Source organism: Strix uralensis, chromosome 1, assembly GCF_047716275.1.
Source record: "Strix uralensis isolate ZFMK-TIS-50842 chromosome 1, bStrUra1, whole genome shotgun sequence".
NCBI lineage: Eukaryota > Metazoa > Chordata > Aves > Strigiformes > Strigidae > Strix > Strix uralensis.
The window spans coordinates 34,537,304-34,554,576 of record NC_133972.1 but is presented as its reverse complement, the minus strand read 5'-3'; the positions used below and the strand labels follow the sequence as shown (position 1 = coordinate 34,554,576).

Sequence of the window (17,273 nt, the reverse complement as noted above, 5' to 3'; positions counted from 1 at the left end):
AAAAGTTACAAAGAAAGGCATAAGGAACAAAGGCAAACAGAAAGATTTCAGAGAGTGATAAAGTATTTATAGATACTATTAGAATCTATAATTTAACTCTCTTCATCTTGAAATTAGGACCCTGTAAGATCTTACGGTTTACACGGCTTCATGCTAAATGTAGTTTCACATACTTTTCCATATGCAGGATGTCTGCTTTCTAAAAATAGTAAGTGTCAGTATGTCCAAAATGATAATTCCTTTTCCAGCTTTTGGAACAGTCCTTTCCAAATGCACGCATAGTTCTTCCCTTTTAGATAGCAGATCTGAAATGCAATCAGCTGCTTTTTTTTTTTCCTTTCCTTTAATCTAGTCCTCTGAAAAATCTAAATTTAAAAAATGAAGAAATTGAGACAATGATTGAAATGCATTATTTAGGGCACCAGTTAGTTTATATTCAATTTGCTTATATTCGAAAGTTATTTTGTAAATAACACACTGTCAATGGCAAGTGTGCCCCTCAAGGTCTGAGTTTAACATTCTCATAGCAGAAAATTCAGTACTCATTAGATATGATGCCTTTGATTGCCATCACCCAGCTACAACAAAGTCCTACTGAATATTCACAATTCCTGAAGATTTCAATTATGGATTCTGTCAAAAGTAAAGTCTAAACTAAACAAGGATTTTTGCCTTTCCTATGTGGTTGTTCAGAGAGAGAGGACTAAGAGATGGAGGTCTATAGCTAAAAGCAAAATGATACTTCAATAGCTTTCCATTTGGGTTTGTGTATCTTTCCTCACTCCTAGAAGGTGAAATTTGCAAGCTTAGCATGCAGCAGAGATTCCAGTAACCTGGGCAAGTCAGTAGGACAGATTTGCAAATGCAACTCTAACTAGGCTTCCCTCTCCCTTAATATTGTTCAGTTACCAAGTTCTTCAAAAAAACAAAACACAAAATAAAACAAAAACCCTCCTTTGCATGAAGAGAAGTAATCTATCCAGTGGCTTGGCCATCACTACCTTACTAGTCAGAGAAATCCAAAATTTTCATGTTCGTGTTAGAAATAAAGAAAAATTATTTTAAAAAATAAACTTGGACTTTTCTAAAAGCCTCTGAATTATCCCCCTCTTCAACATCATATTACTGGCAGGCAGGCTGATACCATTTTCAAGTTATAAAAATGGAAATAAATTTTTAGTGCCCATTAACGGGGAAAAAATTACCATGATGATATCAATTACTGTCTTGCTAAACATTTAGCTGATCTCTCCAGTTTGCTGACAGAAGGGCATATAACATTGTGGCCTAGTAAGGAAGAAGTAATGAAGCCATGAATTCATTCATTTATAAAGCAACAAATTAACTTTCCTTCTTCTCATGCTCTTTGAGGTTCGAAAGGTTAGCCATACCACCTAGGTGCCTGAGCACACAGGAACTGCACAGATCATACAGAAAAACAATATGCAAACAGGGCACCCAGCTCAGGATGCAACTACATGGAAGCAAAGAAAAGAGAAGGACTATAAAAGGTTTATGGAAGGAAAGACTATGAAAAGGAGGACCAGGCAAGCTTCTGGAAATCCAAGCCAGCTCTGCCATTTGAACAGGCTTCACTGCAATGTTGTGGGCCACATGCTGGCAACAGATATTGCAGCCCAAGCACAAATATACACGTGTTTCCCACAATACCTATTTCTGGCACGTAATTAGGTGAAACCTTTAAACCTTATTCCTTCATCTACTCCACATATCATTGATTAGGGAAAAAAAATATAGGTGATTTGCTTAGACCTGTCTATATTGCAGGGATAAATAATATTGTTTCACTACCCAGTGCTGAACCAAATGTACAAGAAAATAGAGGCGGAAGCAGGGAAACAAGACATTCATTAGCCTGCAGACATCACAACTGTTAAAAGGATGCTTGTAATCTCTTAGGTGAACACACACACATGTACACAAACACACAGTCATTTACTGTATTTTCACAGGCTTTAGTTTGTACTATATTCTTCTGGACTAGGCCTCATATTTTTCATCATTCAGCTCTGAATAAATTACTCTGAAACTTCTCCTTACATGCGTTTGTTAGCCTTACAGACTTCCATACTTCTTTCTTTCCCAATGTAAAAAGGAGAAAGTTAGAAGAATTGAAAGTATTTTGGAAACAACAAATCCACACAACCTAATAAAAAGGCATCCTAAAGCCTCACATTTAGCATTCAGTTACATTTACTAATATTTAAGCATGAAAACCAAACCTTGGCCAACAAAACACACACTGCACCAGACACAAAATATCCATCACAGATTATTCACCTATGTGTATATTTTTGAAACCGGACGCAACACAAAACAAGCCAAGCAGGACCTAGAAATCCCTGCTGCCTCTCTGCATTACGTCCCACAACACACAGGCACTAGCACTCCATTACCCATTAATGTGACACAGGCAGCAAGACTGAGCACGTATGGAATCCCCGTCTCTCTTCAAACCACGTTCACATTGGGGAATTTTCCTGTTGTGTGAATCAGCCCTGAAACCTGTCAGAAACCAAGGCCCAGATGATACAAAACATCTGCAGACACTGCACAGGCTAGGGCAGACTGGCATCGTTTAGACGGATGCCATCCCAATAATTCAGAGGTGGCAGCAATTTGCATGAAGCCACCCAAATGCACACTTCGCTATTCTACAGGCAGTAAGAACACACACTGATTTTCTACATGGTCCAAGTCATCAAGGATCACAGCAAAAGAAGGGGGGCCCCAATATGACAGCATACTATGGCAGGTACCACTGCTGGCTGTAATAGGGGGAGTGAAAACAGTTTTAGCTTCTTCCAGTGACTAAATGCCAGATCTCCTCAGGATTGTCTCATCGCACACCTCGTCCACACTGACATCTGCAGCTAAACAGCGTGATAAACAGCAGCACATACGTTCAGAACCAGCAGGACGACAGCTCAGTTTCAACAGCAAACTAGTTTGCCACAAAACTACAGCAGTCTCTGGTATCCAGTTTCTGCACAATGATGGAGATTTGCTTCTGCACTGGAACAGGAACCTTTATGTATTATGGCATTAGAGGGCTGAAAAAAGTACCTCTGACCAGTCTAGAAAAAACCTTTCTTCTTCAAAGGCAAGTTCTGGAGTGATTGTTCATCACCCCAGATCTGCAAGATGAAATGTTTCCACCACGCTGCGCTAGTTTTTCTGCACTAACAGCACCACTCACATGGAGGTAGGGAAGAAATTCATGCATTTGATTTGTTTGCTTCCTCCATGAGCTACTGTTTGGAGTCCAGACATGCCTATACAATTCCTATGGACAATGTGCCTTCATGGACCATGTGCCTCTCCCACATCATGAGGTTACAGTTATTCTTCCCCAAACAAGACTGCAGCCTACAAAAGCTGTAAATGTATAAGCCAAAGCATCTGTGTATAGATCCATAAAGGAAAGCGATCCCACAGTATAACACAGTCAATTCCTGACATGACACCAACCTGTCGAGTGCTAGGGAACATGCTCCTGTGTATCTTATCTTTGAGCATAGGTATTAGAAGTTACAACACAGCCTTGATAGGTTGTTGCAAAAGAAAAAAAAAAAAAGGGAGGGGGGGGGAGATGGAAAAAGAGCAGGTCGGCAGTTTTCCTGTCTTAATCCAAAGACCATATGCTAGAAAGCATAAATAATGATTAGCAGAGACACAAGAAAAAAAAAATGTCAAAAACACCAAGCTTTTTTTTTCCCCAATAAACTAGCAGATAAAAAGACAAAGATTTAAAAACCCAGAACAATCTTTAAGAACTAGCAATATAGTCTGACCAAAAAAATTGCCATTTTTTAAGTACTAGGTAATGTATAACTATATATAAACAAAAGCACAAGATAATTTTCCAGAGAAAGAAATAAATGATTACTGAGAAATCAATGCCACACCTCCCCAAAATTTTTGAATAAAGATTGTTTATGTTTTTGAAGCTTGATCAACTTGTAAATCCCGAGTAAATAAGAAAAGGAAACATATAGTAGATATACTAACAAAACTCTGGATACAGAAAATACGATGGGAAACTGTGGCAAGATGAAAACTGGACTTACAATTAGACTCTTTATTCTTTTTGTTTTTAAAGAGAGGATGAGTTTAAGTAACACAGCATATTGAGGAATGAAACAAACTGGACCAAATTAAATTAGTCTTTGAATAAAAAACCAAAATAACTACTACCTGCACTAATCTCAGGTAGAGTCACACAAGCATAAGCAGAAGGAAGAAAACCTTTTGTGGAAAGTTTGCCCAGGAATAAGTATTTTGGGGGGGGAAAAATAGACATAATTGCATGTTTAAAATTTCTCAGATACATTTCTGTATCATCTGTTTTACCCTTAAACATCAAATGCACTTGGTACATAATTTAAAGGATGTTTTGACTGTCAATTTTAGAATTTCAAAGTGATATCCCAACATTTATGCCAGATCCTTTCTAAACTGGCTATTAAAAGTTAAAAGTCACCTTTAGAAGCTAGCTTTAGTCTCCATGACTGGCTTTTATTTAAATATATTACTTTATTTCTAGCTTTTTTAGAACATAAGCTATTTAGAAAGAAACAGGGAATTCCACTATGCTGTTTTTAGACTAACATTCTCCTGGATAGAACCACCTTTAAAGAACTCAAAATGTATAACTGCTAGAGGGTGTTTTAAAATTAAAATCATATTTGGACAGAAAGAATGTTTTCTGTCTAGTAAATCAGTTGAGTACGAGCATACTATCAAACATAATAGCTAGCTATTATTGGTGCACAAAGTAGCTTTACAAGTAACTTAAGCTTTTTTCCTCAGTTTCCCTGCTTTAGAAAATAAGCACATCACTTACAGATTCTGAAGAATATTTACACATTTTTAAAATTCACAGCACTATTTAAGAAACAACTATTTTTTTAAAAGTTTCATTTGCTTTCTTAAAATGACCTTAGATATGCAGTTTCCAACTCCACTAAAGCTTTCATATGCTTCTGTGCATGAAAAGTCATTTTTGTAGTTTATCATAATTATTATAATTACCTTTGTCGCTTCCATAATAATAGAAGACCGTCTTACTGATAGCACACCAACGTTTTTGCCATTCAAAGCCAAGAAAACTGTGATCTGCAATTAATATAATATATCACTTTATGTCATTGTTGAACACAAATATGTTACTTCTTTTCAAGGGTGAGGTAAGAGAGAGGAGGAGACAGGAAAGGCGCTAAGGGAAGGAAACAAAATCTGAAGAGAAATGTATGGCACTGAGAAGGAAATTAGAAATAAAAATTGGTGGTAAGAAAACAAATGGGAATTTGAAGTCATATAAAGAGAGAAGTCATGTGTAACATTAAATATAAGGAAATAATGAACAACTTCCTAAATATTTCCTAGAGTTATTGCAGCATTAAGTGGGTATTAAAGTGACAATATAAGATTTATTGAATCAAGGTAAATATTGACTGAACCAAAGCTGAGATCAATATTTGCCCTCTTGAAGGAAAATAAATCTTGATGCTCACTGAAACATGAAGTCAACATATGGTACTTTTACATACATTCCTAATGTTTTCTTCAAAAATATCTGAATGTCTCTGAATTATGGCTGACAGTGGACTTTCACAGCATGATTTTTTTAGTCAATAAAGAAATAGGATGTTCTTTTAATACTACAGAGGCAATTATGTGCTGCGCTTCTTTTGCATAATAATGCTTCAACATTTCAGCTTCTATTCCATTTTATGTATCACTCCTGTGTAAAGTTATTTGGGTGTATAACATCAAATACTGACACAGAGACTTCCAAGATATAAAATATGCACTAGTTTTCAACAAAGATAGTTAGACTTACCTTTTCTGCGTTTTTCCAGGTATCCAGCCTTCAGAACAAACTGAAGATCCTGAGCTGCAATAGGAGGTAACTGATTCACTGAAAAGAAAAATAAATTCTATTAAGCAGTGCTTTTCAAGAAAAATGCTATAGTAGCATTAATAAATTTATAGATTTTACACTCTCAATATGCAAGAGCTACCGTAAAAAATTCTAGTAACTACTACGCCGGATTATTTTAAGTACAAAAACCCTCTAACTATAAATGTCAGAGCTGTTGCTGCTGTCCTCACCACTTTAGTAAGGAAAAATATAGCTGTGTAGCAGACCCTGCAAGTCTCAGAAGGAAAAATATGTAATTAAACAAGCTACAGCAACTTAGAAAACATTAGTTTGTGTTTTGAGTATGGTCTGTAAAGCAAGTTGAATAATGAAAGCAGTAGTTTTCAAATGTGCAAACAAAACTGCCTATCACAACTCAACACAATTAAAGCAGGAATGTGGTTTTCAATAGCACCTTCATACAAAACCATCTTGAAACAACATACAAGGTGAGAATCCTCTATTGCACCATCTACAAAACAAGAAACCAGATGAAGAAATGATAAAAGGTGATGCCTGCTGTTGATAGACATTGCCTAACTTGCAATATGCCACAAAAGTACTGCCAATAGGATCTATAAGGCAATACTGAATAGATCGAAGACATTGCACCCAAGTCTATGAAACTGTTGATCTACAGAGACTAACTTCAGGTTTTGTAGAACATGGCTGCATCTGCAAAATGGTGAGTATGTTCCACTATATTTTTTCTTTTTTCTCAACTGTTATTTCATAGCTAGAAGCATGAGACCTATCAGTGGACCCTACCTCAACTTAAAATAGAAATCTAGAAGTTAAAAATTGCGTCTTCCACCCTGCATCCTTCCCCTCCTAAAACAACAGAATTATGACTTAAATAGAACTCCTAGCATTAAGAACAGGAATATATTAGGTATGTCAAATAATTAACATGTATACAAGTGTCATACTGTTTACCACAAGCAAAAAAGCAGAACAACAGCTGCTGGGTTTTTAAGTGCATGTGAGCATCACAGTGAAGTTCCTACTACTTATTGTTATCAAATATTCATAAGAGTCACTATTGGTAGGTGGCAAGTTTACAAGGCAGCAATTATTCATCAAAATATATGTAACCTCATCAAGTTCTACCAACATAAACATACAAAAAAGGACCAATATCAGCAGACAACCCCTGTGCTAAAAAACCACTTTAAACTATGCAGTGTGGGTTACAGATCAATTGCCTGAGCTTGAACCAAGAATGCTGTCTCTGGAAGGTGACGCCAACTTCCTGGATTTTTAGATTGTCCCTTGTCCTGATTTGAGTGAGTGGCCAGGTAGGGGAGTAGCAGGGGAGGGGGCTACAGCAGTGGCCCCCTGCTTCTCGGTGCTCCCCCGTCTCCAAGTCAGACCCGCCTTTGCACTGAGGCCAGGCCAATTCACTGCACCTCTGTGATAATGTATTTAAGAAGGGGAATCTGGAAGGAGGTGTGGGAATTGTGAGGAGGAGTTGTGAGGAGGACATCTGTGTGAACACCGAGGTCAGTGGAAGAACAGAAAAGGGGGGGGGAGGTGTGCCAGAGCAGGGACTCTCCTGTACCCTGTGGTGATATGGCAGGGCCACCCCCCTGCCACCCATGGGGGTCCAGAGTGGAGCAGATACTGATCTCAAGCATGTGTGGGGCCCCACACCAAGACAGGTGCCTGCACAGGAAGAAGGCCGGGACCCCGTAGGAAGAAGCCCCCGCTGTTGTAGTTCAGCACTGGGAGGACTGCAACACACAGGGGTGACCCACACGTCCATGGCAGGGACCCAAGTCAGAGTTGGCTTGTGGAGGACTGTCTCCTGTGAGAAGGGGACCGTCAATTTTTTTAAATCAGTGTCCACAAATGAGTTGGTTTATGGTGGTCTTATTTAAATACAGTTGTGAGAGGAAAAAAACAAGGAATAGAGATAAGAACATGCAGAGAAGGTATGTCTAAAGTATGAAAATACTCAAAATGAGAATGCATTCCTTCAATAATACAACTGGCTCTTTAGGCAACAAAAGCTTTTGTTGGATACCATAAGGCAGTAGATAGAATTTTATATACATTGACATTTCCACTGAATTTTCTTCATTAATATTCTTATTAAAGATTAGGAGTACAGTACCTATTATTTCAGCTTCTATGGAAATCTTACTACTGTGTCAAAAATACAAGTGTTATTGGCTCCATGTGCATGCACTATAAAATGATGCAGCTGTCCCCTCTTGCTTGATAATATGTAATCACTGCACATTAAATGAGAATTTTACACAAAGACACTTGCTGGCTGCTACATGGTAAGCTTAGTAGTTACTTAAAAAGATGATCTAATGATGATATTATGAGTGGGGGAGGTGAAGACTTTTACAAACATACATAGTGTGCTGCTTTATAATGGTCATTGGGAGGCATCAGTGTGCAACACTTACAGCTTTACCTCAGCCAGTAGGGCTCATTTTAGAACAGTGCATCACCACAGATGTGGAAGACATAAAACCTAATTAAACAAACAAACAAAACCAGTTCACTCTTAAATTTTTTAATTTAAGAATTTCAACCACTATTTTGATCTAATTTTATACATTATCGTTTGTATCAGTTTGGGTTTTGATGAGGAAGCTTGGCAAGTGATCGTTCAGTGAATGGTCAAATCAAATGGGACATATAGTTCCAGAGAAGCACATACTTTGGGGACTTCTTAATGTTATTCTGGCTGTAGGTAGAAGCTCACCTGAACTGACTGCTTCAGAGAGTCAAAATTCCACTCTCAGTTTTGCTGAGACAAGTCAGAATAAATTTGATGATGGCATTTTCTGAAACTACATTTATTTTGCACAGGGCACTGAAAGCCTGCAAGGAAAAGAACCTGCATGGAAAAAGGTAGTCTTCCACTGTTCTAGTGACACTTCTGAAAGAAGTCCTCCTCCCACCCTCAGACTGTGGAGAAGCCAGTTTCTTTTTCTGTTCCTCAAAGAAACTGAGGCAGTAACTCCATGAAACAAGCAGCAGCTTGTCAGGTCCACTGCTATTCACAATCTGTAAGTAGCTGAGACAGAAACGGATCATGCGCATATTATCATCCTTCTGTCAGAGAAGCCTGGGAACCAAAAAATATGATGGAACTTTAGTGGAAGGGCAGGAGAAATGGACCCAACTGTAATATCCCAAGACACATACAGCTGTACATGAAAGAAAAAGCATAAATCTTGGCTAAATTCCTTCTTTCATTGCCCTGTTCCTCCAGAAGGAAGGGGAGGGAGAATAAGTAGTATGAAAAGTATAAAGAAAAGAGAAAGAACCACCTCCTCTCAGATTCTCATTAACTGCAGGTGTTGTGCATATGTGGCAGGAAGAGGGCACAAACACAGATATACTCTTACCCCTGTACTGCAACAAAAACAATGAGGAGAAGAAAGAAGAGAGCATTACATCGTCCTTACAGCTACTGCCTGGAGTCAGCATGAAAATCTCCTAAACTCTGTCACCTTTCTACCTTTCTTCCATTTTTTCATTGCTTTACTCTCTTATCCACATCACAGACAGGATTTAGAGTGAACCGCAATCCCTAGATGTGGGAACTCCCAACTGAAAGTTTGGAATTTGTATAGCAGGTCATTTTTTGCGGGTGCCTTCAATCAAAATGTTGCTTCCCCATTCATTTGAAATAGATCGGGTTTGGCACAAATCTCCTACAAAAAATATCAATAAAGCAGTGCTTTGTTATGGTAAAGAAGCATTTGTTTACATTACAGTAGCAGCTGAGATCAGAGACTCATTAGTTGACTACTGCATGGGCATTGAATAAGACAGCTCCTTCCACAAACACTCTATTTAACACAGAGAAAGACTGTAAAGAAATAAGGCATTACTATTTTTTGTTTTATAAAGAATGTGAAGCAAATTAAACAACTCGCTTCAAACCACTTTTGAGTTTAGAGCTCTGAATTCCCAAATATTATACTCCCATACATGACCCAAGATGTCTTCAGGACAAGGAAAATTTTTCCATTCCCTCATGAATGCAGATGAAATGGTCTCAATTTCAGTTTCCTCTAAGTTCACTGGAGATCGTCCACTATAAGAAATTAAATGTAAAGATGCAAGAAGATTGTATCCTAGGGATGTAAGATAGCACCTAGTGGTATTAACTTTCTTGGGGGTGTCACTGTTTGTTGCTCAGATATTTATGGCCAAGCTGACTACCAGATCCAAGCAAAATTTCTCTCCCAAAATCAGACCAGCAGAGACCACCATGTCTTCCTACCCACTTCCTACCCCTGTACAGTGTTTCCAGATATGTCTCAAGGATTTAGAAATAAAGATGTTAAAAAGGCCCATAGTCTTCCCTGATTTCTTCTTTGGTACTCTGCAGTTTCTGAAGACAATTTTAAATACTAAAGTGGCACTGTGAGTCAAGAAGTGCTCTGTGGCTTGCAGCTGTGTGAGTTTACAGGTGGAAAAAGGTACAACAATTGCTCCTGTGTACCCCTCCAGACCTAATTTCTGCTGTATCATTGCCCTGACAGTGGTGGACAAGCACAGAGTTGAGGATAAAAAAGTCTCCTTTCCATTCCTGAGCTTCTACCTCAGAAGTAATGTCTTGAACCTTGTTCTTTCGATGTGAAAATCAGATCAATATTATCCAATATTTGGGGCGATTATCATCTTTCATCCCCAATATACAGTATAACATGAGGGAGGTCCATCTGCTTAACATTAAAGGTTTTCCTTCTTTCTTGACCACCCACTCACAGATGAATCTCCCTGAATAATTTCTCTTCTTATCCTGGTGGGAATTACTTCAGTGTACTCCAAACTAAAACCTGCAAGCTATGCTCCACATGCATACTCCCAGAGTGATGTGTACAAAGGCCATCAAAGACCAGATCAAAATATTTATGAGGCCTAAACCCTCAAGTCTTAGACAAAAGTAATTTACACATATAATGCACCAGGTTCTTCCTCTGGGTTCTAGGCACTCTTGTGCCAAGTGAGCAGCTGGCAGTTATTATAATCCTACTGCTGCCAGGCTAAAAATTTCTCCAGTGAAAAGAAAATGAAATGCTCTCACTCAAGCATAAAGGCAGGTTTTCTACCAGTCATGCTTTGACTTCAGAAAAATATAAACGTTATTAACATAGGTCTATTAATGTACAGGTTCCACTGAACAAATCCCACAAATCCAGCATCCTGTGACTTCAGAAAGATCTCAGACTACAGCTTATGGCATGGCTACAATTTCTGCAACTTGATAATCAGTCAAAAGCCTGAATAATGCAATTTTGCACCTTACTGCAATAGTGAATTTCTCCCATTACTTGAAACCAGTTTTACCAGTGTCACTTCACATGATAAAGCATGAAATTCAATTATTATGCATGGCATTTTGATTTTTGGATGACCCAAAGGTGTTAAAATTTCATTCTGTATACAAAATAAAACAAATCCAGATTGTATTATTCCGCACTGTATACCAATAGGAATATTTTTTATTTCTTCAATGTGGGCTAGGGGATACATAAAGCTAGAAATAATTAGAGGTCATTGCATTCTAAAGAGGTGTTTAGCATGCTTATGGGGAGTTAAACAGGCAAAGTGGAGATAAGTGTAATTCAGTAACAGCTAAGTGGTTGATTACAGCTTGCTTTCCTAGTAGAAGACCATAGGTTTAACTATTATAATGGTAAAGACTTCTTGCTCAAATAAGAATAATTCACTGTTCTTCAGTCCTTGTAAAAGAAAACTGCCAGGACAAAAGATTTTAATTTGATTATATGGAGAAAACAGTGATTGGTATTTCTTTATCTTCCTCTAACAAAAAAAAAAATCACTATTATTGAAAATTATTTTTCCAGCTTCCTTTTTACTGGACTGAAGACCCATTTATACAAAGGAGAAACTGGAATCCATTCCTGTGTGAATTATCATTAGTAAAAACTTTCAGCTAGAGAACAGAGGAAAAATGCTGGCAATATGAAAATATATGTTGTAATCTAATACAAAACTGGATGTTTCTCTGAAAACAGAGTTGCTACTCCAAGTACTGAAATAATATCCTTTAAAATGCAGAAAATAGGAGGGGTTTGTCCTCAAACTCAGAGTTTTTATGATACCTCTCAGGCTGCAATTCTAAATTGGCAACGATTTTCTGAAAATATTTGTGTTAAAGTTGAGCAAAGCAGGAGTAATGTTTCTCGAAACACAAAAAGTATTTTAATTTTCTTTTCTTCCTTCCCACCCCCCTCTCACACACTTCTGAAATTCTTCATATCTCTCCATTTCATTTTGATCTGGAAATACAACATTTACCCATTTTTAATAGATACTACAGAGGGATTCAATTATCTTTGAATCTGTACATAGCAACACACTAGGGTCACATCTGTTGCACAAGCACTGTGAATCTACACTAAAGGAGAGATGTTTTACTTTCATACGCATACCTTCTCCCTACTTATAATTAAAGAGAAGATTAATGTATACTGAATTTTAAAAAATCCCATTTCCTAGAGTCTTCTAAGGAAAAGTTATCAGTAGGAAGATCACGTAAAATCTCATTAGCTTCATTATCTTTCTTGAACACTTTCACAAAGACTACTTCAGTACTGTGCAAATATAGTAGCCTAATAGCTCTAAATTAGTTTAACATGCAAAAAACAAAAGACAAATGTTAAAGAAAATGTATTTCATTCAGGGGAATAAATATAATGAAAATGTTTAGCTTTTGAAACATTGGTTCAAGAAATGTTAGCATTTTGGTCTTCAAAGTGCTTGTTCCAAAGACTGCCTAGTCTATGAAGTTTTGCTCTGGAGCCATCCCCAGCATTCACCATTGTGTTCTCTAACAGTTTACAATAATCTTCACAGAATAACTAGCCTCAATATATGCCTCTAAGAAGAGCCAGCAGTGTATTTTATTAAAGAATACTTAAAGCAGTGTCATCTGTTTCTAGTTTTAATTCTTTCTAATTTGGGATATGAAGTTTGGGTTACAAACACTAATACCACACCCTCAGAGGCCTAAATGCTGAGTATTTCTTCTTGACTCCTCCCTTGGAAGGAAAGCAGTATGAGCATTTCTCCTCCCTTCCTTCCTGTAAGCTCAGGAGAAGGCAATGGGCCAGGCAGCCTAAAAATCACTGTGACATATTCCTTACAGAAATATTTAGTTCTTTTAAGCAGTTAGCATGCTTGAGATCTGTCTCCTTTGGTCATTTTCATTTAGCCCCTAATTAAATAACTGTGTATTTAGATATTTTAAATTTAAAAACATCTTACATCTATGGCTTCTCAATCCTCATCTATTTTCTGAGCAAAGTTTTAGTAGTTGTAATGTATTTCATTTCATAGAACCACAGAATGGTTTGGGTTGGAAGGGACCCTAAAGATCATCTAGTCCCAACCCCCCTGCCATGGGCAGGGACACCTTCCACTAGACCAGGTTGCTCAAAGCCCCGTCCAACCTGGCCTTGAACACTGCCAGGGAAGGGGCAGCCACAGCTTCTCTGGGCAACCTGTTCCAGTGTCTCACCACTCTCATAGTAAAAAATTTCTTCCTTATATCTAACCTAAATCTACCCTCTTTCCATTTAAAACCGTTACCCCTTGTCCTGTCACTACCCTCCCTGATACAGAGTCCCTCCCCATCTTTCCTGTAGCCCCCTTTAAGTACTGGAAGGCCACTATAAGGTCTCCCTGCAGCCTTCTCTTCTCCAGGCTGAACAACCCCAACTCTCTCAGCCTGTCCTCACAGGGGAGGTGCTCCAGCCCCCTGATCATCTTCGTGGCCTCCTCTGGACTTGATTGAGCAAGTCCATGTCCTCATTATGTTGAGGGCCTCAGAGCTGGACACAGGACTCCAGGTGGGGTCTCACAAGAGCAGAGTAGAGGAGGAAAATCCCCTCCCTCGACCCGCTGGCCACACTTCTCTTGATGCAGCCCAGGATATGGTTGACTTTCTGGGCCGCAAGCACACATTGCTAGGTCACATTGAGCTTCTCATCAACCAACACCCTCAAGTCCTTCTCCACAGGACTGCTCTCAATCCATTCATTACCCAGGCTGTATTTGTGCTTGGGATTGCCCCAGTCCATGTGCAGGACCTTGCACTTGGCCTCGCTGAACTTCATGAGGTTCACACGGGCCCACCTCTCCAGCCTGTCTGGATGGCATCTCCCTTCCCTCCAGCATGTCGACCGCACCACACAGCTTGGTGTCGGTAAACTTGTTGAGGGTGTGCTCAACCCCACTGTCCACGTTGTCAAAGATGTTAAACAGCGTCGGTCCCAATACCAACCCCTGAGGAACGCCACTCATCACTGCTCTCCACTTGGACATCAAGACATTGACTGCAACTCTTTCAGTGCAACTATCCAGCCAATTCCTTATCCACTGAGTGGTCCATCCATCAAATCCATGTCTCTCTAATTTAGAGATAAGGATATCATGTGGGATGGTGTCAAATGCTTTGCACAAGTCCAGGTAGTCTTTGACAAAGATTTTCTTTTTTTTTAATAAATTACAGAAGTCAGCCAGTCATACTCCATTCACCAGGATCCACAGCCTAAAGGAATTACTCTGGATCACGCACTCCTCATCCAAACTTAACTTTGAATTTATAAACCAATATTGTCCTAGACTTACGCATTCTTTTGCTGGCTTTCAAATTGGTTCTAAAACACTCACTGTTACATTTTGCATAGCACCTTAATGCACAGAGGCATTCATGGCTTTCACCCCTTAATCCAGATTTGACTTTCATATAGGTGTTAAAATTTCACAAATGACACCCATGGCACATGGCAAAATAATAAAAGTAATGTTTTCTGTTGTGAGCAGGCATTATCCCCCTGGGATATAAAAGGGACCACTGCACGCTTCACAGGAGCAGTCTTCCCACTTCTGCTGTTTCTTTCTGTTGTCTTGTCTCAGAATCTTTGAGAAGATACAGCAGTAAAGAAAAGGTCTCTTTTACAAGGTCTACTGCTCACGTCACTGTAATATAAGGCATAGAAATGTAAAAGTTTGGCTTAAATTCCTACAAGGATAATTAAAGTTTAATCAATCATTCCAGTGTGAGACAGAAAGGTTTCAATCACCCAGAGGCCCACACTACAGCTAACAGAAAAGTGTATCAGTTGTAAAGATTGACAATACAATTTTTGCCTACGCAACAAGAAGCTCAGCTTCCTACTTTGTTATAAGAAATAAAGTATGTTAAAAAAACACAGAAATAAAAACAATGCCTCTGCATTGCAGACAGAAGCAAGTCAAAATAGACCATCATGAATCAATTAGAGGTACTGGCAATTCTCACGAAATGATGTAGGCAAGCTGAAATTTCCCAGCATCGTCTCACAGACAAGCACACACATCCAATTTTGATTAGAAACCCTAAGTAAAGATTCAGAATATCTACACGATAGATGAACCACAGAAGGTGCTGTTAGTTAATCAAAGAAAATTAAAAGGCCAGGAATAAAGAGTCTACAGCTGGAGTATGACCAGCACGATGTCAAATTGCATATGGATAGCATCTTTACCCACATTACGTTTCCTGTATTCCCAGATGACTAATAGGAAGAAAGTCCTATAGGTTTATCAAACAGCAAGTTAAAAGCTAGTATTTAATATGTCCAGGTGAAAAAAACAATTTTCAGCTTAACATCTAAAACATCTGGAAAAAGTAACACTACAATACAACTGTACACCGCAGCTTACTACTATTTTTAAATAGCCACCTGGTAAGCATAAGAATCCCTTGGAAATAACCATATATCACAACACCTTAAGAAAAACTTGTGGTAATCAGAACTAGAAGTTTCTTATTACTTTTTTGATTTTGTCATAACGTTTTTAATTAGTACTTTTGAAGGGTCTAAAATTTCACCTTTGGGCAACTGGCACATTTCATTCAGCAAATAAGCCTAAACTAAGAGACTAAGCAATGACAACTATTTAGCTGAACATGGGAAGGACTTAATATGTTTTGGCAGACAAAAATACCAAATGTCTTTTCTCGCAAAGCTAAACAATGAATTTTCAAATTATATTTAAAAATTAGTAGTACATGTTATTTTAATTTCAGCATCCTAGTAATCCAAGTATTTATTACTCAACAACATTTTGACAGGTCTATGAGAGCTTAAATCATGTGAACTCTGTGACTCTTAACCAAATTTTGGTAATATCATGCAAGCTGGATTCTTCACAAATCACACATCCATTAAACAAAAATCATATAAATTTTCTTCCTCTTAATTTTATCATTTCCAAAATTTTTTGCCCTGCATCCTCTCTTAAGTAAACTCTATTGTGTACAGCTCGTTTCCTAAATTGTTGTTTCTAGTTCCAGAAGCTAGTTTAAGCCCCCTTTAAAAATTCATTTTAAAAAAGGAAAGAAAAAGAGTGCTCTGAAAACAGTACAGTTTGAGAAGTGCCAAATTTAGCTGAACAGGAAAATCATCCTATGTGAATTTCAATCTGTGATAGGGATACTTGAGCAGGGGAACATTTTAACCACTGCTCTCATAAGAAGCGTAACACACTGGAAATACAATGAGCAAGACCAAAGAAATACAGGGAAACAAGGAAATTCTCAGACTACCACAAAACACCAGTGAAAAACCCCAATGTAAACTGTATCATGTTTTATATATGGAAGTCACTTATGCCAAGTGGCAGCCCTCTCGGATTAGCTGTGTAGTCTGCAAAGTTCCAACTGTTCTGACTCCTGGCCAAAGGTTTGGCCTGCTAAGCTTCTGAAAGGAAACATACGTACACACTTTGAGCATTTTAAATGCTTCATCAGCTCATATCCTTGATCAAAAAAAGTTTTAACATTACTGGTTGGAGCTGAAAAATCTTTAATCTGTATAAAGGAAGAGATTAGAATTCCTACGGTCAGCTAAAAGCAGACTCACATCTTTAAAAAGTGGCTCATGCAGATTTCAGTGAAGAGGTCCACAAAACCTACAGGTTTAATCTTCCACATTTTATGTATTCCTGCAAACATAAAATGGCTTGAATGTTCTGCCTCATTGCCTCATTTTTGATACATTTCTTTTACTACTGATAATTTAAGTAAAGCTAGGCTCGGTGATCAGTAAATGATCACACTCAAAGCTCCTCTGCATTTGAAAGCTAATTTGAATTAGGATGGAGGTATGACTTTACACTGCAGTCTGCATGCAAAGACAAGCCTTTTTAAAATAAAAACAAAAGAAAAAAATCTCACACGAGCCTTTCAAGTTTTCCCACTGCAGCACACAAAATGCATATCAAATATCATTCAGCAAGTAAAGTAGGAAGTTCTGGTAGAATTACAGTCTCCAGC

The 17,273-nt window shown here is 38.2% G+C and overlaps 1 protein-coding gene across 7 annotated transcripts in view; it reads right to left on the bottom strand.

Annotated features, from left to right (window-relative positions):
• SKAP2 (src kinase associated phosphoprotein 2) overlaps positions 1-17,273 on the bottom strand; it is a 121,978-nt gene that overhangs the window by 44,196 nt on the left and 60,509 nt on the right. For all 7 annotated transcript variants that reach the window (XR_012628114.1, XM_074862213.1, XM_074862204.1 and 4 more), the window contains 2 exons: positions 5,867-5,944; positions 5,056-5,139 (listed from right to left, as the gene is read on the bottom strand). Coding sequence is in view for 6 of the 7 variants with exons in the window: in XM_074862213.1 (XP_074718314.1) it covers positions 5,056-5,139; positions 5,867-5,944 (162 nt within the window). In the remaining variant the exon portion in view is untranslated. The remainder of the gene's footprint in view (positions 1-5,055; positions 5,140-5,866; positions 5,945-17,273) is intronic.